The sequence below is a fragment of the Haliaeetus albicilla genome, chromosome 5 (assembly GCF_947461875.1).
Source record: "Haliaeetus albicilla chromosome 5, bHalAlb1.1, whole genome shotgun sequence".
NCBI lineage: Eukaryota > Metazoa > Chordata > Aves > Accipitriformes > Accipitridae > Haliaeetus > Haliaeetus albicilla.
Window position 1 is genome coordinate 46,056,087 of NC_091487.1, and position 25,657 is coordinate 46,081,743.

At 44.9% G+C, this 25,657-nt stretch overlaps 1 protein-coding gene across 6 annotated transcripts in view; it reads right to left on the reverse strand.

Moving 5' to 3' along the window:
* The window catches only part of TSPAN18 (tetraspanin 18), a 130,197-nt gene that overhangs the window by 8,197 nt on the left and 96,343 nt on the right, over positions 1 to 25,657 (reverse strand). For 5 of the 6 annotated variants that reach the window (XM_069784652.1, XM_069784649.1, XM_069784651.1 and 2 more), the window contains 5 exons: positions 18,545 to 18,634; positions 12,816 to 12,907; positions 11,844 to 12,038; positions 6,187 to 6,261; positions 454 to 552 (listed from right to left, as the gene is read on the reverse strand). In XM_069784652.1, coding sequence (XP_069640753.1) covers positions 454 to 552; positions 6,187 to 6,261; positions 11,844 to 12,038; positions 12,816 to 12,878 — 432 coding nt within the window. In that variant the 5' untranslated portion in view covers positions 12,879 to 12,907; positions 18,545 to 18,634. The remainder of the gene's footprint in view (positions 1 to 453; positions 553 to 6,186; positions 6,262 to 11,843; positions 12,039 to 12,815; positions 12,908 to 18,544; positions 18,635 to 25,657) is intronic. The other variant, XM_069784653.1, reaches the window with a different exon arrangement.

Below are 25,657 nucleotides of genomic sequence, written 5' to 3' on the forward strand. Positions count from 1 at the left end.
CCGTTAGGCACACTCTTGCTTAATCTGACACCTACCAACTCGTTTCACAAGAGCTAACAAAAAGCCGTTAGTTAGCACCAGTTTGGGGCTGCCGTTAGCTCGGGATAGTTCTGAAGTAGTCTGCAAGGTGAAAGGTCCACGGTAAACGCGGCGACACTCAGTTGGAGACAGCTCCGCAGCTTTCTGTGCCCACTGTTCGAAAGCTGGGCGTACCCACAGGTCAAACGCCTCGGGCTTTGGGAAACCACAAAGGCTGACGCAGTTGAGAAAGACCGGCTGCCAGCCGAATTCTTTCGTCTCCCTCCCACCACCGCCACAAACCCCGGGGCTACGCTTGATGCGACAGGATGGTTGAAGCAGGCTGACCCTAAGTGAGCTGAGGGTGAGGGCTGAGCACCGTGTTGACGGCTGCTGGCCATGGGCAGCATGGGACTGGGCCACGGCCGGACTTACTGTGATCATAACGGAGTTCCAGGTGGAAGAGAAGACGTCCGTGTCGTTGTTCCTCAGGTAATGCTTCTTCAGCTCCTTGGTGAAAAACTCTCTGGTCAGCTGAAACGCACAGACAGGTGGAAATGTAAAGGCTACCGCCAACACCTTTCCCAAGCGGTTCCCAAAGTTCCCTTCTGCGAATGGTGGGGGCTGTTTGGTTGGTTTGGGTTTGTTCTTTTTTTTTTTTTGCAAACCTCGGAGGGGAAACATGGGAAAAGCCACTTGGCTGAACCATAACTATATCCATGGCCAATGGTACCTGTTGGATAAAACTGTCGCTCATTAAAAATCAGGGATTGAATTATATCTATACAAGTAAGATCATGTTTACACTTAAAGCTTGGTTTTTTTTTTAAATTTTCAACGCTATTTGAAAGTGTTTCCTAAGTTGAAACAGGACTAAACCAGATTTTAGAAATCTCTTCAAATCCACACCCGAATAGTAGTTTTAGTTTACTGTCCTTCATGAGGTCTGCAATCAAAGCACAATTTTCCCCTCACTTTTCATTTTAAACCAGTTAACTTCCTACTAATGACAAGGGAACTGCTCTGAATTTACTTCCATGTGTTATGAAGCCCTAATATGAAACTTTCTGGGAATGAAAAGGAAGTAAAAAACATAATGAATATGAAGTGTTCAATTCATGAATTGGAAAAAGACCATCTCCCTGACAATGCTTTACATTATCTAAACTAACCCACACACATGAGGAAAAAAAAATCGTCTTTATATTTCCAATGTTTAGATAATTTAAACATTTTTCCTAAGGTCAACAATATAAACAAATGGAATTTCATTTACTCCTGTTACATTTACAGTAAAAAAGAAAAAGTGAACGAACATTTTCGCTCAGAGTCTTCTCAAGAAGTTAGACACCTTGAAATTACATTTACTTAGGATCACTCTCTGGAGGACTAGTAAATGTACAAACTTAATAGCCTTGTTAAACTGAACACCCCAATTCAACCTTGCTGCCTTTCTGTCACTTCAGGATGAAAACTTCAAGGAATCCCCTTTTCAGGTTTCCCAACAGGTCTTGACCTGTGTGGTCCCTTCTCCAAAATACCTTGTGATTTGTGATCCACACAGGCACAATCTCTCTCCCACTGCAAAGCCTCAGTGAAGGGGGTTGGACTCGGCTGGGTACAGCACTGCTCTAGTTGCATACTTGCAGGATCAGGAATTAAGCTGCCTGAAAAAGACCCTTTTTTTTTTTTTTTTCCCCCCTGTTGTTCATATAGCACTGCACATGCAGTAACGTATACTGCTACAAGTTGGTTTCAGGTTCTTGATATGCAATGTGAAATATCGCACATACATATACAAATGTATGAGATGTATGCATGGGCACAAAAGCATAAACACAAAATTGCTTGTCTCCTTTGTAACTGTATCACAAAATTTAAGGAAAAAAAGAGAAAGCTGTAGTGACTTTTTAAAAGACCTCCAAATACCACTTAATATTGACTTCTCTTTTACAAATATGAACTAAGGCCAAATTTAATGACTGTATCAATACCGGTAAAACTTTGTCACAAAGACTTGAATGATGCAGGCAGCTCAATCTCACTACCTTTTAATTAGATATGCCACTAAATTCCTAAATCACTTTTATGGGACATTTTAACTCATTTTTTGCTTTTGAATATTAAAATACCAGAGGACATGGCATTTGCCTTTGGGAATTTGGCACCCTGAGGGAAGGTCAGGTTAGAAGATGCTGAAATACATCCTCAGTGTTCTTCTTTCCTTCCCTTTCTCTGCATACTTTATCCACGTAGCTTCCTACCCTGCAGAGACAGCAGCACATTTTTTTTAATGCTTGTCTGTTGCTAAAGCGGGGACTTTGAAACTGATATTACCGTTGGTAATAATCCCAGCCGACTGCCTTTGGCGGGGCCTAAAACAAAAGAGTCATTTAAATATAAAGTGAAACCTTTATTTTGACAGCAGCAACCCCAGAGGAAATTGTTCAGAGTTTGTGTGCGATTTTTACGAGACTTGGCGTAAAACAAAGCCTAGTGCTGCAAGGGTAAGTTTGCCAGGAAAATAACTGATTCCATTTTGTTGCTCTTAAACTGTTTGTCCTGAGCATCTGAAGTTCAGAAAAATGTAAAAAAAAAAAAAAATTAAAAAAAAAAAATCCATCAGCAGAAGCATCTTTCTTCTTTTAAAAAATTGCTGACAAAGGAGGATAAAAGTCAGTTAGACAGTCCTGCTCACATGCCCACAGCCCCCCTTTCGCTGAAGCTAGTAACAGCACTGATGAAGTCTGTGCACAGTGGAGTACTACGGCAAGAACTATTCAGAAGGGAGCAAAGGACCTACTAATAAAACTAGATCTTCGCACACACTTCTGACAACACAGGTACGTCAGCCACAGTCACAAACGATAAAGACCCATTCAGCTGTGGTTTTTCTAGCTGTTCTGGGGGGAACATCTCCCATACAGAAGAAGCACATGCATGCACACATTTACGTGCTAGTGAATAAAGTGGGGCTGTTTTGTCACACTGGTTCAAAATATAGCTTGGCTGGGATTACTGCAGCCAGATGAAGGGGATTGACGAAAACAGGGCATTTCTGGAACACAACGCAAGTGTGCCAGCACTGGCCAGGAGGGTCACGCAGCCTTCTCAGTGTTGTGTTCAAGAATACTGAACGCTGTGCAAGAAGCTGGCTTTGTGTTGCTTGCTTGGAAAACAGGACACACTCCTGTCCGTCTGCATCTGCCTGGAGCATCCTAACGTTTCTGACACAGTACAGTGCTTGCAGGGTAGGTACAGTCACCACTTCCATGGTGCCTTCCAGCCAAGAGACCCCCAGCTGCTCAACTGAGGGATGGATGGTTCATGTTCTTTAGTTTTTGCCTTATGTCTGAGGAGACAGAAGTATCAGGAACCAAAGCGACTTGTCTATTAAGTGTCAGAACTGGGGCTAAAAATCCAAACATCCTGACTCCATCCAGACCCCTGCCACTGGACTCAACTGTTCCTACCATCCTGCTTTCTTGCCTGCTAAGACAATTCACTAAGAGTCAAATATCCCTTCAGGGTTTCTCCCATCCAGACCTCCAAAAGGCACATGAAGAGCAATTCCTGTACGTAAGTCAAGTAGCTCTTTCACAGCCTCTCTGTATTGTTCATGGAAGACGTTATTTTATGGGGGCGTCTTCTAGATGCAAAAGGGTCTCCACCCTCCAAAACCTCCTTTAAAAAGGAAGAGAAACTCTGGTACTCCCATAGCTGATTAGCAGTTCTCCTCTTCAGAGGCCGCTTCTAAACAGTTCTTTGGGAGTGCAACCGGACTTGAAGATCACCGTAGCTCACCACCACAAACACCACTTTCACTCACCCCACCACCACACTCTGCTTCACTGACTCTTCCTCTCATGTCAAATCTCAGCTGAAAACATCTCTTTTCTCCCTTATTTTTGTCTCTTCATTTCTTCAGCTATTAATAATTTAACTCTGTTGAGTGTCTGGGAGCTAGTTTGGATGTAAAACACTATACAAGAGAAAGCTGTACTGAACATTATCTGGAAAGTGAACAGATAGAGCATATCTTTCTCTTTTGTCTCATTTTATGCACCCAGTGAGGCCACAGCCATATGGACTGGTGCAATGACCATCACAGGAACCCACTTGGAAAGCTTCCAAGAAATTTAGGTTGCCTAAATGTGCATTTACCACCACACGCCTTGAAAGTAACTCGTTTCACGGGGAAGAGAAAAGCACATCTGAACCTGACCTTAAATTGCTACTGTGAAGAATTCTTCCCGACACGGGGTCACTGAAAGACCACCTTTGTCCCCACGGACAACCTGTCCGGCCATCCAGCCTCACCCTAACCCAAAGATGACAGCAAAATTAGCCACAGGTAGTTACCAAGCCAGAGGAGCTACCACCAAAATACACAGCAGCAGCAAAACAAGGGTGGGGTTTGGGTGGTTTTGCTTTTTTGTTGTTGTTTTTCTTTTCCCAGAAGAAACCTGAGGCGAGAACAAACCACAAGAATTTTCAGACTGAGTTTAACTTCTGCGTAGAGCTATCTCCAGCTATGTTGGGATCTGACGTTCTTCGTTCCTTCCCATTTAAGCCCTTCCTGTCAGTCATCCTGACAGAGTGGGAAGCTGGTGACACAAACAAGGAGACAAGCTCAAGAAAGATAGAAGTTGCTCCCCTTCAAGTCTTATCTCACAAAACACCGCCAGATGCCACAGAAGTCTAGAATAACCACTGCGACCTTATCCTGCAAGGTAACATATTTGCGGTCTGCTGCTTGTGCTGAACCAAAGGAACTCTCTAAAAAACTCCTAACAGCAGAGCTGTAATAACCATAACGCACCAGACCCCCCAGGCTGCAACCGATTTACGGAGCAGTAGCTGTTCCCATGGGGGCACGGTCGCAAAGACTAAGCTGGAATGGGGCACCCATTCTGTGCCCTCCCTTCCCCACTGCCTTCAGATCTGAGGCAAAGACAAAAGACCATCAGCTTATAAAGGGGGGGAAAAAAAAAAAATCCTCTCACCACCTCCCCCCAAGACCATTCTGCTGCACAAACACCACACTGTCTTGCTGTGAGCTTCCTAAGTCTTGACTCTCTGCTTATCGATATCTTTTTATACGAATAAAATTAAAAGTATAACCTGCCTCAAGAAAATCATCATTTTACATGGCCCTTCTATGCTTATGCCACATTTCTGTCACGTTCAGCAGAGCGAATGTGCTGTATGTTCTCTTACTGCTGGCAGAGGCCAAATAAAATAAATCCTAACGGTCACTACTGACCACCTTTACTGGCCAATGTTTTTTCACAGCCATCACTCAGAGTCATATTTCAAAGTTGGGCTGACTTGAGAAGGATGCTCCTAGTTCAGTCAGGCTCTCCTTTGCACACGTGGGAACATGAAAAGAATGCACAAACCTTTGCTGATTAGAGAAACAAGTGAGGCTGTGCTTACTACTAGTGTAGTAAAAGCTTACAACTAGCATAGGGGAGGGATGATGGCCATATAATATGCATAGCAGCAGAGTAGAGAAAGGCTACATCATATGAAGCTGCAGTGAGAAGGACCACAAACTTGTAAGCAGGGCAATCTGCAACGGATCCATTGATGGGACTCAAAATGGGACATGGGGAGACTTGCCCAGGGCAGATCAGGAGGGATATTTTCCAAGCAGCATTGAGAGGAATCTGGTGAGCATCAGAACATGAAAATTCAAGAATGAATATGATTAGAAGATGCACAAAAGAGTTTCTGCACTGCAGAGCAAGCATTGGCTCTGTGGGGAAACAGGAGGTTTCACTATTAATATTAACATTAAATACATGCTATACTGAAAAAAGGAAAGATTTCCTTTTAACCTTACTGTGACTTTATTATAAAACTTCTCTCTGATGGAATGTGCAGCTGGTTTGGCTGCAAAAGAATCAGGAAGACTCTAAAAATGTCAGGATTTAAGTAGTCCCCCAGCGTATATCTCCTATGTACATAAACCATGCACCCTGCACACGCCAGGTTAGTTAGCATTCACTGGCTTGCTGGCAGTTCTGCAGACTGAGGGTAGTAATGAAGCAGGTTTGTTGGTATTTGAAACGAACAGTTGCTCTACAAACGAATCAGCCACCACCATTCCAGCTGGGCACGATCCCACTGGGGTTCAGAGTTTGCCCACCATCGAATACTTACATTTTCTCTGAAGATAAAAGCCAGGATTGCAGCTGAAAGCTCCGCCAGGAAGATTAACAAAATAAACATGAAGAACTGGAAGAGAGAAGATGAAAAAAAAAATACAACAAACCGCAGACATACCATTAGGTGTGTGCAATAGGTAGTAGGAACATAGGGTTTTGCTAGTCTCCAAAGAGATGGAAAAAATAACTGAGGAAACTTTTTTCTCCCCTGACAATTAAAAAAAACCTATGAGACAGTAACCTGGAGCAGACACAGCCCCTCTCTGACCATGTCACAGGACATGGGAGCTTGTGACACTTTTGTCTCATTCTAATGGGTTAAAGGGAATAAGACTACAGGACCCACAGCATCCCCTGATAAATGCACCAGGTTAAAACAGTAAAGCCTACTTTGATGGAAAAAGCAGATGCTTGTACAGGGTTACACTGTCCTGACACAGGTGCATGCATCACATGCATACACCTACATATGCAAACACACCCCTCATCACAACATGAACAATTTTACTGTAATATGATCATAGCTCATTTTGTATGGAAGGAGGTAGTGGGACATATACTCAAATATTTACACTTATGACCAAAAATGGACTCTTTTCAGAATATTCTGCATTTCAGGACAAAATTAGCCTTGGTTAATATCCCCCTCCACAGAACGGGGTTGCACTGAGTTAAGTATTAACCATGCAGAACGTCTACAGAAAGTTGATAACACACTATCATAGTTTTAATTTGATTATGCAAGTACAGTATGTCTTGTGTAGCATCCAAGGTGTGCATATTCATATCCTTAAATTAAGGGCACACTGCAGCCTTGACAGAAAGCAATAGCCAGCAGAATGAGTGGTAGCAAAAGAGAAACAGGCATCCAGTTTGAAGTAAAACCATTACACTTGCGTCATCATAATTCTAGGGAAGAGAAATGAAAGCAAACAGAGGCACATGGTTGTTCAGTTTAAACTGGAACTGTATTTTCATCCTGTTGCCCTTGCAACCTTCTGCTGCTTTGGTCTACAAGCCCGGTCTTCAGTCTTACTAAAGGCTTCTTGTTTCTGTGATGTTACCAAGCCTGAGTGATTTACCGTGCCTTCACCACCCACCCCACAGAAGTAAATCAGATGCACTTAAGAGGTCTCATCCCCAGAGAGGCTGACGCCTTGCTGTGAGGGTGCTGACCCTGGGACCTCATCTACCCAGAGCACTCGGGTACTGTGGAGCGTTTCCCCACCCTGGATGAGCGCTGGGATTCCTGCGGGCTCCCACCTCAGATCCTTCTGCCCAGAGGTGGCACAGAAAACTGGTACACAGCTGGAGGTAAAATTCAAGTAGAGGGGAAAAGAGTGTTGAAGGGAACAAATCTCCCAGGGTGGGAAAGCACTGACTGACACTGAAGAACTCAGGACTCAACCTGTCTTTGGGACCGATTCTCAGTTACATTGATGCCTCGTGCTAGTCTGATGCTGCTTCAGTCCATAACAAATAGTAAAAGGAACAGGGAGTGATGTGCCCTGTAACATCCTTAAAACAACAAATTTTGGTGCTGAGGAACAACTATGGGAACAGAGCAGAAAGTGGCTAGGCTCACACCCTCTCCTGAAATGGCATTTATTTCCATTCTTGGAGACAAAATAGCGAGCTTGAGGAACCACAGTCTGAACTAGATGGATATTGTTTATCTTCTTATAGCCACAAAGAGAAATCACCGTTTGAGCATGAGCCCTTCTAAAATTCAAGGATCCCAGGAATTAGCCCACAGACTCAAAGATGATTTTACAAAACTGAGTCAGCATTTAGAAATGAACTCAGATTTTGGCACCATGTGAGAAAAACAGGAGTGAACAGAGAACTCTGTAAGACCACATCACATGGAGAGTAATAAACATGTGGTACATGTTACCAGTGAAGTTGATTGAAGCAACAAGTAGAAATAAACACAAGAGAAGTTTGGATGGTTCTTTTTCATGTGAGAAGGTTATTGAAAGTCTTTCTGAAACAGAAGGCAGGCAGATGGGGCCAGAAGTACTATTGTGATCCCCAAAGCAATGATTTATAAACAGTGTCTGAAACGCTGTGCACCATGCATTTCGGTAATGGAGAGAGAATTCAAGCTACCTGCTTGGAATGGGCAAAATGTTTTGCTGTCAATTATCAGAGCTATAAGCGATTTTTCCCCACGGGAAAAGTGCATGCACCACCCTGTCCCATTTCTCTTCCTGCTTCTGCAGTGGAAACAAAAGAAAAGGAGCCTGGGCTCAAATGACAGAACAAGAAGAGTCAGATGAGCAGGGACTTCGGTTGCTAACAGAATGCTGTTGCTCGATTTTGCTGAACTAGTTAACTCTCTAATTTATTCTTACTGCTGGAGTTTTCTGCGTGGCTTCTTTTTTTGCTGCTCAGAAATTGTTTTAATTTCACCACAGGAGGGCAAAGAACAAGTGATGAGAATGAACGATGCTTTGCAAATTCACATCATCATCCATCAAGGGATCTCAGCATAGTCACTAAGAGGTCTAAGGTGGTGATCAAGTGATTAATCCCATCGCCCTGCTAATTGCATTTCATTTAGTGATTACTGGGAGACACATGTTCACCCAGGTCTGTGCAGAAGTAGAAGGAAGCAGCCATTCCCAGATTATCTCTGATAAGCTTCATTATCATTCCCAAACTGATTTACACTTACATTGTGCAGTCTGCATTACAGATTTTTAACAGTCACTGTAGAAAAAACACGAGCAGCCATTAGGACTGATGAGAAAAAGAAGATGGATCATCAGTGTTTCAGAACTTGCTCTCATTCTGCATTTTAAAGAGAGTCAAAATCTGCTTATTATGTTTTGCTTCCCCAAATTAAATTGATTACTGAGAGCACTAAACAGCCAGCTGGTTAATGCATGGGACACAGCAGCCTCACATTCAAATTCATGCTTGAGACCCAACACTTGAACACGGTACCCCCCGCATCCAAGGTGAGCATCCGGAGGAGTGGGGTCTCACATGTTGGTCAAAAATCCTGCCTCAGCTGCTGGTGATGGTTACAGGTTTATCAGAAGTTTCCACAAATCAATGCTTTGCTTTTCTTTTATCACAACTCACTTACTGTTCCAGTTTCAGCAATGATGTTCCAAAAAGAGCAGCAACTGCCTTTAACCTGAAGGACGCACATTTTCACGCTGAAAAGTTTCAGGGGCTACTGCATCCATTTTACAACAGTGCAAAACAGGACGTCCGCACTCAAAACTAAGCCAAATGAAGCTAACGTGGACTGTTCTCGTTGCAAAGCTGAATTCAGTCCCGTGGTGCAACGTTGTATGCTCATCAGCACTTTGGATTCTGATTTTCATGGTGTTCTTTTGCAGTCAGAGAGTCTTTAGGACAATCCAGAAGTTATTCGGTGTCTCATTTGCAGGCCAGTGTTTGTTGCTTTTTTTGAGCCAAATGCTGGGAAATCTAGAAACAGTTCACAGCCTTGTGCTTAGTGCAACGTTAGGTTCCACAGTGGTGATTTTTTACCAAAAGACAAGCAGCTTAATGAAAAATAAAAGTCCTTGCAAACACAGAAGCCAGAACCTAGACAACATGCGTTTGTGCGTCTGTCTTGTCCCTTCTATCTTCTGTTTACATTTGGACTAAAAGCTTCAGATATACATTATGCATCACTGTGAAATCTCACTCAAGCTGCTCTCCGGCTCATGAATTCTTTAACAAGTTGTAAGTGGAGTTGATCTAGCAACTTCTTCCTAAGTACCACCCCCTGAAGCCTAACACTCTCCATTTTGCAAGGTGTTCCCAGTCTCTCTGGCACATGCTCATGAATGGTTTGCCTTTTCAGCGCCTAAAACTTACTCCCATCAGATTTCTGGTTTCACAGGTGTTTTATGTGTTTTAACATCGGCTGGTGTGGCCCCCCAAAAAGCAGAAATAGCCACATATCTCTTCTCACTTGGTACCAGCACAGATCCTTGTCCAAGTGCTTCACCGCTGTTGGACATGAGACGGCAGGTTGTTTAACGGAGTTGACTTTGATACTAGAAGCCCTGGAAGACCTGAGCAAAGTGGAAGACTAACTCCTCATCCAGTAATTCCTTTTAGAGTTTCTCCTAGTCTAGGGCATTACTTCCAGCCCATGTATTTCTCACATTCCAAGTATAAAATAAAATAAAATAATAATAAATGTAAATAAATAAAGCAGCAGGGCTCAGAACTATATCTAGAGTTAGAAAAGTAATAACCACAAAATCGAGTGCACTGGAGCATTAACTAAAACACCAGGAGGAACATTCAAACAGTGATGAAACTCTGCGATGTTAAATTAGGAAAGAGCATGGCCCAGAGCTTCCTTCCTCCAGCCAGGTCCCCCATCTGTATGCAGCTCTCCCATTCACTTACAATCAATACTTCTCATCAAACATAACTTTTAGTTTCTTAATCTGACAGGGACAGGCTTTGAAGTAACCTCAGGCTCATTGGGCCTGATCCTTTGCATTTTATTAGGTTCCTCTGGGCAGATCTCCACGACTTCACAGGTGATACATTTGGTTTTCTGATTTACTTCTGAGGTGAGTCACTAGAAATCAAACCCACAAAGGCTTCCAGAAAAGGGGCTCTCATTTGCAGATTATGAATACAAGGGGTGGGGCAGCCAAGGGCCAGAGAGAATTTATCTCAGAGAAGCCACACTCATCTCTAGAAAATGGTTTTGCCTTCAAGAAAGAGAACTTTCCTGTTCTGTTTAAAGTTAGACAAGCCTCTTTTGCACCATGAAGCAGCTGTGCAAGATTACAATCGTAACAAAACACCGCAAGATCAAGATTTAAAAAAAAACAAAACAAAACAAAAAAACAAACCCAAAGCCCCAACAGACCCAGAGGGAGAAACAAAAGGTCACTTTTGACAAAAATGAAAAATACAACTAATGATCTTTTTGTCTTTTAATACATAACTGGTAATGCCTTCCAGTAAGAGATAATGGCTGGAAAGCCCGCAGTATCAGAACTCATGGCGTCAGTCAAAAGTGATTTATTTTAGAGGCTAGCTCTTTGTAAATACTACTTGATGACCACACGGTCTGAAATTTAACCCTGTCATTCCGGGGAAAATTTGCCCAAAGATATCAAATCTGGTTCATTTTAGGAGCAGAGTAGCCTGCGTAAGGGAGCGACCAGCTATTGAGGGCTGCAATGACAGGCCAGCACGCTGTTCCGAGCTGGCCGTTTCTGCTGACGTGCGGGCTCTGTTACACAGATGCTTTGCTCTACTTGTTCCCTCTGCTTTGTTGTAAACCACCGAGGAGTGAATCCACAAGTGGAGCAGTGGGGTTTGGGTGGCCAAGAGAGGACCATTTTTGGTCACTTTATAAAAGTAAAAAAGAAAACACCAAACAACCAAATAGGACCATTTTGAAACAAAGCTTAACAAGGTCAAAATACACTCCCAGACTCCATATCCACTTGGGCTCAAATCTGGTATAGGGAACAAGCAAACTCCCTGTATTTCTAGCTGTGCGTAAAAGTACCCTAAGCCTATTTATTGTCTAAGGGAATAATGGCTACACTAACAGACACCCATTCATGCACTTACCACAGCATCATCCACCCAGTCACCCCCATCCTTGGGAAGCACCAAAAGGCCAACAGAAACTGCAAGGACACTTACAAAAAGCAGTAGGCATTTGTTCTCACGGATGGCACCGCAGCAGCCGAGGAAACCCAGCAGAAAGAGCATTGCTCCCATAGCCAGCATGATGTACGCTCCCGTGAAGAGCAGGGGGTTGGCAGCCACTATCTCTCGAAAACCTGTGGGATCCACAATGACCCAGATCCCGACTCCCAGCAGGCACGCTCCTCCCAGCTGTCACGGCACAAGGAGAGGAGAGAGAGGGAGATAGGTCAACATAAAACAAATGCTGCAGAAAAACTGGATTCATTGCCATCTTTCGATCAAAGGCACTCACTTGGAGAATTTGTGTTTCTCCACGGCATATATTCTCCGTGGAGCAGGCGACTGCTGACACGCTACTCTTCGTATCTCTTGCTCACTAAACGAGCCATTTGCAGCAAAACCACCTTTCTTCCTTGACATGTCACTCTACCAACTGTTTACTCCCTCCCTAATGCTGAAAGACGGCGTCTCGAGCTGCTGCCACGTCTGTAGCGGTCAGCCCAGTAAAGAGGCACACGTGCACCATCCCCACCACAGAGGCCAGGGTGGCTGGGTGCTCCCACCCTTCCCATCAAAGACGAGAGCAACAGCATCACCAAGAATGACTCTACGTGTGGTAGGAAAATTACTGTGTTTCCTAGTGAAAACGTCAGCGGGGCACCCAGGACTAGAAAGCAGTTTCCTCTGCTATTCAAGGATAGACCACGTACACCACTAGTTAGAGCTTTCCCTCTGGTCTCCCTTGCCAAGGACAAGAATAACTCAGGCAGCAGTGACCACTGTGCTGGCTTGCTGAATGTCTGAGCATCTTTGGATGCTGCAAAACCCTCAACGATTGCCAGTGCAGAGCTGAGGGGATATTCTGTACCGTGGCAACTTTACCAAATTACAGCCTACCCTGCCGGGGAGCAGCAGGCTGCTGGAAACAGGAGGATTCAGGAGAGAAAGTGGATTCTAAATACTTACAAATATAAAGAAATTGAAAAGAAACATCAGGTACTTCATGCAGCTCAGACAGTCTCCCTCCATGATCTTCAGGCTCCTTGATCCAATTCTTCCTGCAAAACACCAGCATTTCCTTAGCACGCTCATTCTTTTTTATTGCAGTGACACAATCCTACCTCCATTTCTATTTTCTCCAAGATCCCATGGAGTTCATTACACAGAAGAGCTCATTTCTCACCTGAAAAAAGCAACATAGCACAGGCTACTAAGAGATAACGATTGCTGCTAAGTCCCTTTGCATTCTGCCAGGTCTAAAGGCAAATGCAGATGTGAAGAGGAAGGCTGCAGGAGAGCAAAGGTCTAGCTTTCCTTGCAGAGTGAGATGCTGGGGGAAAAAATATCCCTCTGCACATGAAGACTGTTTTTTTTCCCAGCCCCTAAAGCCTGTCAAGCCCAAGAAGCACTGAATGTACATGTGTACTTCATGCCAAAAAAAGGTCATATCAACACAGGAGCCAAAATAAGCTGCGCTCATTTGAAAGACTCACAAGTAAGCATTTGGGAGAGTTGGCTCCACACAAGCTTGCTCGACAGAATGAATGCCACATAAACACGGACAACGTTTTCAGGGAAACGTGTAGACATTTGGAGGAGCTGGGCTGGGAATGACTGCAGCGTGTGGACATGGGGAGGCTGTCCTCACGGTTACTCAGCCTGGGGCACAACATCTACTTGTCAGGCAGTGTGAGATGTTACTGTGCCAGGGGAGTCCTGGACCTCTACACCCCATCCTGCACAGGTCTTCTGCAGGCAGAGCCCGTGGATCAACGTTGATAAGCTTTTAAGACCAGGAAAAAACGCTAAGGAATCTTAACCAGTTTTGAAATTCTGTGTCTGAATTAGACAACAAACTGCTTAGGAGTCTACTTCTATTGGAAGAGCAGCTATAAATCCTGACCAGGTGAGGCTACACTGGAAGAAAGTTTCTGCTTGCTGCTTAATGATGTGACTGTGTCTCCCAATATGCAATTATATCACCAAGTACCCTAGAGGGACAGACAAACAGATACATAAAATAGTAAAACTTTCACTGAAACAGAAGATAATGCAGCTATGGCACCGTGCACAGATGGATACATACATATGCAAACACAGAGGCACGAGTTTGCTTAGCTCCCTAGAGAAGCCTTCCTGAAGCCCACACGCTTCTTAACCCATCTCTTTCCCTTTCTCCATTGCGAATGCCATTCCCTAAATAGACCTGCATCCAATGATATGCTATGTTAGCAAAGTACATTCAATTCACTTAAAAGAAAAAACAGAAATTATCCAAGTTTTTCACCAGGCCAGAAATAAAACTCTTTGTTTCACTCCTTCATGGTTTTTGTTAACCCAAAAAAACTCAGGAGCGCTGCAGAGCCTCGCGGGGTGCTTCCCTCTGTGACCACGGGAACTGCTCTGCTTTAGCCAAAGAGCTGAGAAAACCCATGGCAGGCAGAGCTCCCAGCAAGGGGCTGCCTGAGGTAAGAGCCAGATTTTTGTTACACAGCATGTGTTCGCTGCACTTCTTTGACTTGGTTTAAAAATCGGATCAGTTCCTTCCTAGCGGCAAAACAGGCAGAGACACTAACGGTGCAACGCAGAAGCTCGTGCGGCCGTGCGGCCGCTCTCCCTCTGCATCTTCGCGTACCTGGGGCAGGAGAGCAGCCTGCCTTGCTGGTGGGGTACTGCCCAGGGAATCCCCTTTGCTAGAGGAATCCTGAGAAGATCCACAAAGCCCGTCGTTACAGTCCACCTCGCTTCTGGAGAAACACAAACCTGAATCTGGACCTGAGACCAAGGGCAGTATTTTTCTTCGCAAAGTTTCTTTTCTTATACATCTGATACACAACTGTTCTGGCCCAGAGAGACTCAAGGCCAAGACCACAACTGCAGGAGATGGAGTGGGGCGCAGAGCTCTGACATGGGCCTGGAGGAGATGCCCACGGGTTTCTGATGGTGTTTAAAGCCACGTCTGCAAATCTCACAGAGAAAGGAGACCTTGAAGTCCAGAAAGGTAAGGAGCTGGGGAGGGAATTCTTCAGTTCCATGGGAAAGGTGGACCTTCAGCTCCACTAACCCATGAGCTTGAACACTATAGTAGGGAGGGATATGAAAATACAGACAAATCGATAGGATACTGGAACTTCAAGAGCTCCACAATTAGTGGCACCTAGATGTTCCCATCACCACACAAAAAAGTTATGCTCCAATGAAACAAAGGATGGCTAAATCTCAGTATATTAGCCAAAGTCTGAAAGTTATCTGAGAAACTTCTAAGTCCTGATGCCTTGAGCACTCACCCACATGATCCATATCATAGTAGCCTTAGCCAAAAAAAGAAATAAAAAGCAAACCAGTTTAGCCGTATTGTGCCACTTCACATCATTCACACTCATCTTGCTGCAGAGGCACCCACATGAAAAAACATTGCCTGTGGTCCAAGAAGCAGCAGCTCCTGAGTCTAACGCTGTCTTGCTGCCTTGTAGAGTTGATAAATCACATTCCTGCCTTACTTGACTTTCCATGTCTGGGTCTGGTTCCTCTGCAATCAGTCTGCTCTGATTTACACGAGCTGAGTACAGGCCTCCTCTTCTTTTCAAAGACAAACCTAAGCTACGATCCCTTGCACTGCTCCTGCCCATGCATCCACTCAGTATGTTAAAATATTTTCTAGGCATGGGCAGGGAAGGGAGACTCTGAATCCGTTGAGCAATCGGGTCCTGAAAACTTCACCGGCAGGGCCACGCAGCCACAGTAACCCGGGAGCAGCACGAACACGGGCACACTCAGCTTCCACAAACGAGGGCTCCCTTGTTTGCCTGGGCAAGAAATTGTCCCCAGCGGTGGTGCTGGGCTCAGATTTGTAATTCCTAAACCCACCACGCTTCACACAGCGAAGCAACAACTAAGCACAACCCTACTAATTGTGCTGTGCTTCAAGAAAGGAACACACCCAGGGGGGTTTACAAATCCCAAAGTCCTTCAACTCAGGATGTGCAAATGGAAGTCGGTAGCAGCAGTGCGAGGTTTGGGCTGGCAAAGCCAAGAACAGAGCACGTCAGAGCTTCCGCATCAAAGGAGCTCAATGCAAACTTCCAAAAAAACGCCAACCCTCTGATCTGATCTGAGAAACAGGAGCTCTGAACAACTGTTTCAGTGCTGGAACTTAGAGCCTGGAGAGACCCACGCATACCAGCGTAACACACCCTTTCCAGTTTCTGCTGGGTACCCAGATTCCCAAACAGCACACACAAGGTCACCGTTTGGATCCTGTGATTGCACTGATTAAAACAGGGCAAATCAACCACAAGCATGATCTGACCTCTTACGTAGCACTTAAAAACTGTTTTCATGTCAGAGCTCAAGCACTCCAGCATATATGAAACATATTACTGTCTAGTTCATATATGCAGTAGTGCTCTAGACTTTGAAGAGTACATAACTAATGCTATTTACAAACAATGCAAGCAAAATGCAAATAATGTTACTTACAAATAACGTAATTATGAAACCATTTGTGCCAACTGCTGCCTTACTAATTAGCTGAAAGTACCTGAAGTCCCTGATGACAGGCTGCGTGGAGAAAATAATTGACATGAAAGGACAATGCTGACCCACAGAGCTGCTTTTTCCTTCCGCTTTTCTTTTTAAGCCGTACACACCAAAGGCAAATCTTGTAAGTTACTCCGACTACACGCTGATGCAAGTGCAATAAAAACCGAACGCATATGTCTTAATCTACCTTTTAAAAATATCTTCTCTCCCCTCCTCCAGGCCCCAAATCTGTGACAGATTAAGTTCTCCTCTGCAGGAGACATTTAATGCTAAGCAAACATTAGCAGTCAGAACTGCAGAAGACAGCGGCTGACAGATGCTTTCCCTGGCTTGTCCCATCTCAGACCTGTGAGACATATGAGACGCATTTGTTTTTGTCTGAAATGTAGCTATAAATGTTCAGCTTTTTCTTAGGCAGATTATTCTACATTTCTCCCCCCCTAATATGAATTTTATCTTGCAAAGTGATGGGGAGGCTAAAAATCCCCAGCAGTGTAGCCAGGAAACATACCCCAGCTGCTGTAATCAGTTAGGAATAAAGTCTAGTTTTTCAAGGCAATGTATTTTTTTGTTCTCCAGCCACCATTTATTTCCTTCCCTCTGACATTTGCTTTTGCACGCCTTGCAGCTACCTTGAACTTCACATATCTACAGGCAGCTGCTCAACCACACCCCCAAAAACTGCTTCCAAGTTTCTCTTTGCTACCACTGACATTTCCTTCTACCACCATACCCCTTTCACGCTGGATTGAAAACCATGGTTTCACTTCAATTGCTCCTTTACCTTTGCCTTGGAGATGGAATCACCAAAAAATTTTAGGTCAGACAGAACCTCTGGATGTCATTGAGTACAAACACCCACTGCCTCCAACCTGGGCCAATTCCAAAGTTTGATCTGACTTCGAAGTTAGAGAAGGTTGCTCAGGATCATATTAGTTAAGTTTTGAATATCTCCAGGGTCTGAGATTCCCCAGTCTATCAAAACTCTCAGGAGCACCTTATCTTCACCAGTCTCAGTCCTTGCACCTTCCATATCACACCACTCCGACCCTTTACTGCAAACAAGTGTGCGAACCATCTTCCTTGCCTACCGTTCCAACCATGTAATCCCCATCCCTAACATACCTCTGCAGACTATTCATATTTCACTACATAAAATTCAAACATTGTGCACTTGCCTGATGGCTCATCACAGTCTCCCCATCTCGAATAATTGAAAGAAATCACAGAATAACCAAGATCGGAAGAGACGTCTAGAGGTCACCTTGTCCAACTCTCATGCAAACCATTTTTTCAGTCCCTTCTCTTCTATCACGTTGTCCATGTATCTTTTCACATAAACATCTTTGCTGTCAATGTGCGTGAAGACCTTGTCCACCAAACTGATCCATTGCTTCCTTTAAACCTAAGAACCAGTTCTGCAGTACCTCCTACAAAATATTAGCCAACAGCTTGAGGAGCAAATGGTGCTAACTCACACCTACTTTCATATTCATGCACAATGCAACCAAGTAAAAGCAGAAGACATATTTGAAGCTCTCCAGAACCTCTGCCAGACAGCCTTTAAAGGAATTGGCAAACGTGGACCAGATTCTCTTCCAAGTCAATGCATCAATTTCTAGAGGCTGTCCCAGCTGAGATGTCACTAGAAATGTCCCTGAAGCTCTAAGCTGGGCCACCACAGCCTGGCATGTCTCCATTACATCCCTTCCCCAGCAACACGGCAGCCCACCCTTTGGCTTGCAGGTAAGGAGGCTTGGCTCAGCGTGCTCGCCTTCCTTCACGGAGCACCCCTTTCCCAAGAGGATTTCTGTGTTCACTCTCTGCAAGCAGCATCCAACTCCTTTCAACCAAAGCGGAGGGGTCTGCTAAGAGAACATATCTAAACAGGTGGTGCCTTCCAGAAAACCCTCTTAGAGTATTATTTCCACACAGTCTGCTCCTCTAGGTAGAACGGAGATGGGGGCAGTTTATAATTAGGAGACCGACGGGGGACAACTCGCTGCAGTACACCTCGCAGGTGATACGAGGGCAGATGAGCTGTGTATTTCTTACCCCCCTTCTGCACACAATAACTACACCTAACCAGCCTTGACAGAGATACAGAGAAAGCATCTGGCATGCGGGAAGAAAGAGCTGTAAACAAGGCTCACCTTCTCAAATCTTGGGACTTGAAGCACGGTGTCTATTCTAGTCTTTAATTGTCTGTGTGTCCCATATATCTCTTTCCAGTCAAGCTTGTCCTGTAAGAGAAAAATATGCAATTACTGCCGAAGTCAATAAAATGCAATCATGTTAAATACACAATTTATTAAAACACACCATCCTGATGAATATGCTCAGTCTAATTGCCACCTTAATTTAGTGTACATTAGCACTAATGAAGAGCTTTTAATACCCAGCGAGGGATCCAGTTCCTCAGAATCTCTTTAACAACCTTTGGGGTGTTTTAAATGCCCACAGACCACATGTAAATCTATAGTCCCATTACACATGCACCTCATACCACAACAGGACTAGATTAATATCAGCTGCACCTTCGATATTTTATAGGAGGTTTAGACAAACTTTAATCTGCTGTGACTTTCCAGCCCATTTACCGGGAAAATGGAAAAGGCAGAGGAAGGGAGATGGAATGCATCTTTGGGAAGCCCAGCCCAGCCATTAGGAGCAACAGCCTGAAACACGGGCGCTATCCTTCGTTCTTCCAGCCAGCTCTCACGCCAGGTTGAGCAAACTATTTTCCTCTCCCTCCGCCTCGCTGTCACTGCCTGGGAAGCAGCAACAGAGAGGAACGGCGGAGCCACCGCACTGCCTGCCCAAAGGCGTTGGAAAAACCGGTGCAGGCAGATGGACCCGGGTGCAGACCGCCACTGCCCACCAGCTAACGGCTACAATTTTCTCCGTAAATGTCGATTTCTGCCTGCGCAACGCTGGTGACAGTCTTTGGCTGGGCAAAGGTGAGGTGAGACTACAAACGAACGTGCAAAGCGTGCTTGTTTGACTCTTGCCAACCTCTCCCAGGCTGGTTTTTTTCCACCCATCCGACACTGCAGGGTCTGCGGGGAAGGGGCAGCCTCTAGCTATTCGAACAGTGCCCCGTGCCGTAAGGGTGCAATATTCACATAGGGTTGCTTGACACTAACTCGCTCGTCCTTTGCAAATCGTTTTGGAATACTCACAGCTCTGCTGAAGCCACCGCTTCCCTAGGAGGGATCAGAGAAGTCACCTGGGTCTGTCCCTGCTCTCTCACTGCCAGCATTTCATCGTGATTTCTGGAGGGGGTGCACTTAACATCTGTTTCCCACAAACATTTGTGAACGTGCCTTTGAAAATTGCCTCCCATTAAGAGTTCTGTGAGTAAAAGTCTATCATTTGTTGTTGGCAGGAAGCGAACAAAGAGTTTCAAGGTGGCTGAAACTATTATAATATAAAACGTATAATGAATATTCATAGACTTTTTGTTTTGCATTAATCCCTCACGTTTAATGTCCTTCCTCTGTCACTGTGGACCTACATCTCTGAATGATAAGCAAGGACGGCTTCCCTTTTGAAATCTGGAGCGTACAAACATCTATAAACCAATCGATCCATCTCCGCTGCCCAGTTCTGAAGGCATCTGCCGAGCAGCGGCTGCACTGCCCCACTTTACAACGCCGCGTAAGAAGGCTGCCCCGGATCACCGCAGCTTTACCACCTGTGTGGAGGCTCAGAGGATGCGACGTGGCCAGCTGGCAGGTGGCCGCAGAAGGCGCAAGGACCACCGGAGAGGAGCTCGGAGATTCTACGAGCCAGCGTAGACTGCCCCATAGTAGAGAGACCCTCTCCGACAGAGCCCAGTGCGCACCCTTACTTTTTTCTCTTTTTCTTTTGTCTACGGGGACGCTTCACCCTGTGTTTCGCATATGCAATTGAGACAATTTCTTGAGTTGACCTGTCCTGTGATGCCGCTATCCTGGGACAGCTGTTGCCAGGAGAAGACAGCTCTAACTTTAAAGCAGAGATGACAGTGTCCTATATAAACCTATCATTAGGAAAGTAACCAGAATGATAGGATTCCTGCTCCTACTGCGTGTGCATATAATTACATCCCCACGAGCCCTCAAAGGTCTGCGTGGGAGAGGAATTTTATTTTTTTTATTCCTCTTAAGTCACAACATTTTAAAGAAATTACAGCACCACAGAGAGAAAGAGCTTAAATGCTTCAGTAGGTACCAGCAGGTGCTGCGTCAGAAGGGATGAAAGAGCGTGCTTGGTGCCAAACAACAGCAATGCTCCATCTTACTCCACGGCCCTAAAGGGGAGGAAGTCCCTGCCAAACAGACTCTCTTTGGTTAATAGCTACGATTTTGTCATTAGGGAGAATTGCAGAAAGTGCAAAACCACCGTGCCTAATTGTGACTCGAGCAAGCTGATGCCTTTAATTACAGTCGCTGGGGAAACAGTGGAAGCCGGAGTCACGGCCGAGGCCAAGGCTCCTTCCTCGGGGCTGCGCTGCCTCGGCAGCTGCATTTGGCACGTCGTCCTCGCTCGTCTCCAGCCACCGCACCGAGTCTCGCCGAGCACTGCCTTCTCTACGCTTTCGCTGCTTTTCGAGCGGCTCTCGGTCAGGACTTCGACGAAGGAAAAGCGGCTAAACTTCATGACGCCTGCTGGTCTCGTGCAGCAAGAAAGGCAGATGGAGAGCCAGAGCAAAGGGGGCAAAAAGGGGCCGATATGCTCAACAGGTAGCAAGTGAAACAAGAAACGAATGGAGGGTGCAAGATGGAGAAGCAAGGACTGTTTTGGGGAGAAATCCAGTCTCCTGCACGTTAACTAGTGCAGGAAGGCCACCAGGTGAACGGCTTACAGGTGTCCTGCTTCACAAGTGCCTCTAGCTCCTTCCAGTCCCCTTTGGTCACCACATTTGCAGGATCTAGAGAAACCCAAACACACGCCAGCCCATACGTTCACAGCCAAAGGAGAAGCTGAAGAAGACAGAAGTCATGTCCTGCCGGATCTCTGCAACAGGTCAGTGCTTCTATGGTGAAGCGCGAGGAGAAACATCTTTGTGGAAGCAGGATCAGAATAGTATCATTCCCTTGCAATGGCTTCAGAAAAAAGGAAGACATTTGCTGCTCCTCAACTGGAGCTTGGCACAAGCTGTCAGCCCCATGCGTTATCCTGTAACTGTTGCTCCTACATAAATAACTAATTGCATTGGAATTTCATAGTGCTTGCATAGCAGAGTCATTGCTGTGACACGACTACATTACTGCATGTAAATCCAATTAGATTCCAAAGTGCACTGTGTAACTATAATCAGCCCCCGTGGAGCAGCGATGAGGGGACCTGCACAAGGCCATGCAACTAGATACTAAATTACAATCAATCTACCTCCTCTTTAGTTGCATTAAAATGCTAATGTCACTGTAATATGGGCCCATTTACCGGCGATGACTGCCTTGCCTTGCAACACTGGAGTGAATGAGGTCGTTACACTGCCTGAGAGCATTTAATTCCTCAGTACAGTCGAGTGAGCAAAGCCCTCAGGGGCATCTTGTACCTTAAAACAATAACCCGATTGGCTTTTATAGCACTAAAATCATATGAGGCTTGGGATGGTGTTCAAATGAATCTGAGCTGCTGCTAAAACTATCCTAAGTTTCCCACCCAAGTGGAGCGTTCAGGACAACTGGGCCACATCCCACCCCGACTCTTGCCTGTCTGCTTTTAACGAAGACGCATTTCTGCCACAAAAAGACGGTGCGTAAGAGCACATCGGTCACACGCAGGAGGAAAAAGAGGGCTGGACTGAATCTCTTAAAGCTTCACATAAATAACACCAGCTTTGCAACAACAACAATACAACAACACTTACCGTCTATGTTTTGTATTTGCAACTTTGCACAATGTGTGCACAGAATACCTGAAATCATACGGAGGTAAAATCTCCCACCCATACACAGACATTCAAAATTGAAATTCAGACGTCCCAGAGCAGCACCAAGTCTCCTAAATGTTGTAATGTTTGGAAAAGTGCTACGGTACGTGTTTGAAGTGCCAATATAGCATCAGGCCACAAACCACTCCATTTCAACTAGTACAAATGTGCATACGGTGCTGTTGGAAACACGAACAGCTCACTTTGGCCCCTTCCCAAGCAAAGTTCAATAGGTAATCATGTCTGGTTCTTTCATACAGCTTTTCACACACAGCCATCAGCCATCTCAGGAAAGAAGATACTGCATACAGAACCAATGCATCTGACAGCCTGCAACTCTTTTAAGTTCTGTTCCTTAAAAAAAAAGTCCTCAGATAGCTCACAGGTGTATTTCCCCTTGTATTAACCACATTACAATGAAACCATATGGGTATTGATTGTCTGTCTTTCTAAACAGATGACCCAAAGATTATATGCACTGATAATATAACACTATTAATTCTCTTTAGCAATTAAGAAAACCAAGGCTAAAGGGGAAATGGATGTTTTAGATCTCCTGACCCTCAGTGCAGCCCTCTGTTTACCAGTCTGTGCTGAGACCGGTCCCAAAGCCATGAAAAAGTTGATTACTTCTGGCTGACAAGTTACACTCTTTGACAGGCATCTCTGTCCCAGAGAGAAGCCTATTTAGAATACCAACAGGGAGGCAGCTAACTTTGGCCTCCTATGTCTGAAAATACTTCCCTTCAGGATGGAAGAGATGTCACCCTCTCGAGTGGATCATGGAGTTGCATCGTGAGCCAAGTGACATTACCCACTGCCATGTCAGATACTGCCGAGTGTTGAAACACTCCATATGCCTGCGCAGCATTCCAGACACTTAGGGCGTTTAACATAAAGTGTAAATGCCTGACACTTTTTCCCTTAGCCTGACACATCTCACCTTTACAACAACCAACTCCTCCGTGCTCTTTTCCATTCTCTTTTGCTACAGCCTTGCTTTGTTTGCAGCAAATGCCTCAGGAGTTTGTGGCATTCATGATTATTTTGAAAGAGGCAGGAATACATCTCAGAAATGCTGGGCAGTTGCTGTGGCAACCTTATCCTCCTCAGACCACGATTTCCAATATTTTAAGAAGTTTCCTGATACTTTGCAGGCTTCAGGGAAACAATGCAGAGGAGGAAAGTGATTGATTTTAAAGTAAGGAAGCAATCAAAATGGATTACTATGAGGCGCAGGGCCTTGTCCTATCAAAAAGATGATGATGATCGCTCCTTAGCAAGAAAAAGCAGCCCCAGACAGGCAGGGGCACGGGCAAGGGCCCATGGGCAAGGGAATTTGAAACCCCTGCTTTTATCGTCTGTTTTAATGCAGAAGGGAACTGCAGATCAGTAGGTTAACTTCTTTTTTGTTGGTGTTGTTCTCGGTGCTTTTTCATAAGGAGGAGGTGGGGAGAAAAGAAACCCACTCTTTAACACCATTAGTTGGGGGACTAATAATCTTAATTGCTTTTAAGAAATCCCAAACAGAACTTTGAATGCATTAACTATTTTACAAAATGAAAAATAAACTCTCTTTGATCAAGGTAACCGCCTACAGAGATGCAAAAACCAGTCAGTTTAGTCAGGTTTAATCAGTTTAGAAAAGCAAAGATTAGGAAAAACATCCTGTAAGAAAAGCAGATCTTAAATGAGGGATCTCAATAATACTAAATAAACCAGAAAATAGTATTGCTAGAAATCTGAGAAGTGGCACTATTTATCTGATTCTGGCCATCTTTTAAATGTTGGCCAGAACATTAACAAGAAGAATAATGCATCCTGAAGTGCCATGGATTCTAAACACAATAGGAAATTCTTTATCCCACAGAGCTCACAATTCAGAGTGATTTATTTACCTAGAAAACAAATACATTTCACAAGCTATAGGTGTGGTATGTCCAGGAAAACCTGAATGCAACAGAGGCCATGAGAAACGACCTAGGGAGGAGAGGCAGACATGACGTCCAAGTTACCCTGCTTACAGCCAAACTGGTACATATGCCGAATATTCCATGTGCAAAACTTAACTGAGTTTCACTGTAATCAGCACCTTTAACTTACTCTAAGACTTAAAAGTTCAGCTAATGTGGTGCGAAAGGTAAATGTGACTGATCTCAACCACACTTGTCCCGATTAAGGTATGAACACCAACCATCCAACGTCTTTTGCTACAGATATTTCTGATTTCTGATTAAGAAAGAGTAAGAAGGAGAAGGAGCAGCGAGAGAACCATGGCGAGAGCCCGCAATACAGCTTCAGATGTTCTGCAAGAAAATAAACGAGAGTTAATAAATCCCATAATCTTGGCATACGTGTTTCTAAATGTTCTCTCTTCCTTCAAAAGATGTATAATCTAAGCGCTCCAGCAACGATCAGGTTCCAGGCAGACAAAAGACCCTCAGCACAATTCATACGTAGATGACAGGAGTAGAGGGACTAAGTGAGATACGAGCCAAGACTCACAAGCTGGCTCCCAGCTGCTTTTGCTTTCCCAATGGATAACAGATACTGCATCAAGGCACACAATGTCATACTAGCGAATTTGCTGCTTTCTTAACACCTCGTTTTTCTCTCCATCTGAACTTATTTTGAAAGCACACAGTTCGCTGTTCCCCTTCTCCTTTCTCTTTTGTCCTTACTCAGGGCAAAGGAAACACGAAAGACAGCATGGCTGGTTATTGTTAACGCATCTGAAAGTGCAGACATTAAAAAGGGGCTTATTCTGGAACGTGCCACAGTTTTCCTTGCTATTCGCACAGGCAGCTAATGATCACCCTAATAGCTTCTCTCTGAAGTCGTAATAAGCTTACAAATGAACCCATTCAGCACATATTAAAAAGCAAGGGATGCTCCTTTGATTATAGCCTTTATGGAAATCTCCGAGTATTTGTTTTGTTGCCGCACAGTCGCAATTAGGACACGCTGCTGTTGGGAGCCGACTCAGCTGCCAGAGCGGTGGGATTTGGGGATACCTCCCAGCGCCATGGCAACACATCCATCTCTCCCAGCATCACTGGGAGCCCAGCCGCCATCGAGGCCAGGCGAGCACGCTTCAGCCCTTCCAGGAATTAATTCCAGGTCCTGCTCCGAGCATGGCGTGGGCTCACGCAGCCTCCAGGCACCTCTCCGTGCCTGCTCAGGGGGCTCTTGGGGTTGGAGGCATCCGTTTTCCCACTGCAGGAAAACGAGGCATTAAGGGGTATGTACATTGGAGAGTCTTGAGGAGGCCCTAGCTTTACTCTTCTGAGGGGAGAATATCGGAAAACTCGTTTCCTTCGCCACCTGTAACATTGCCTGTACA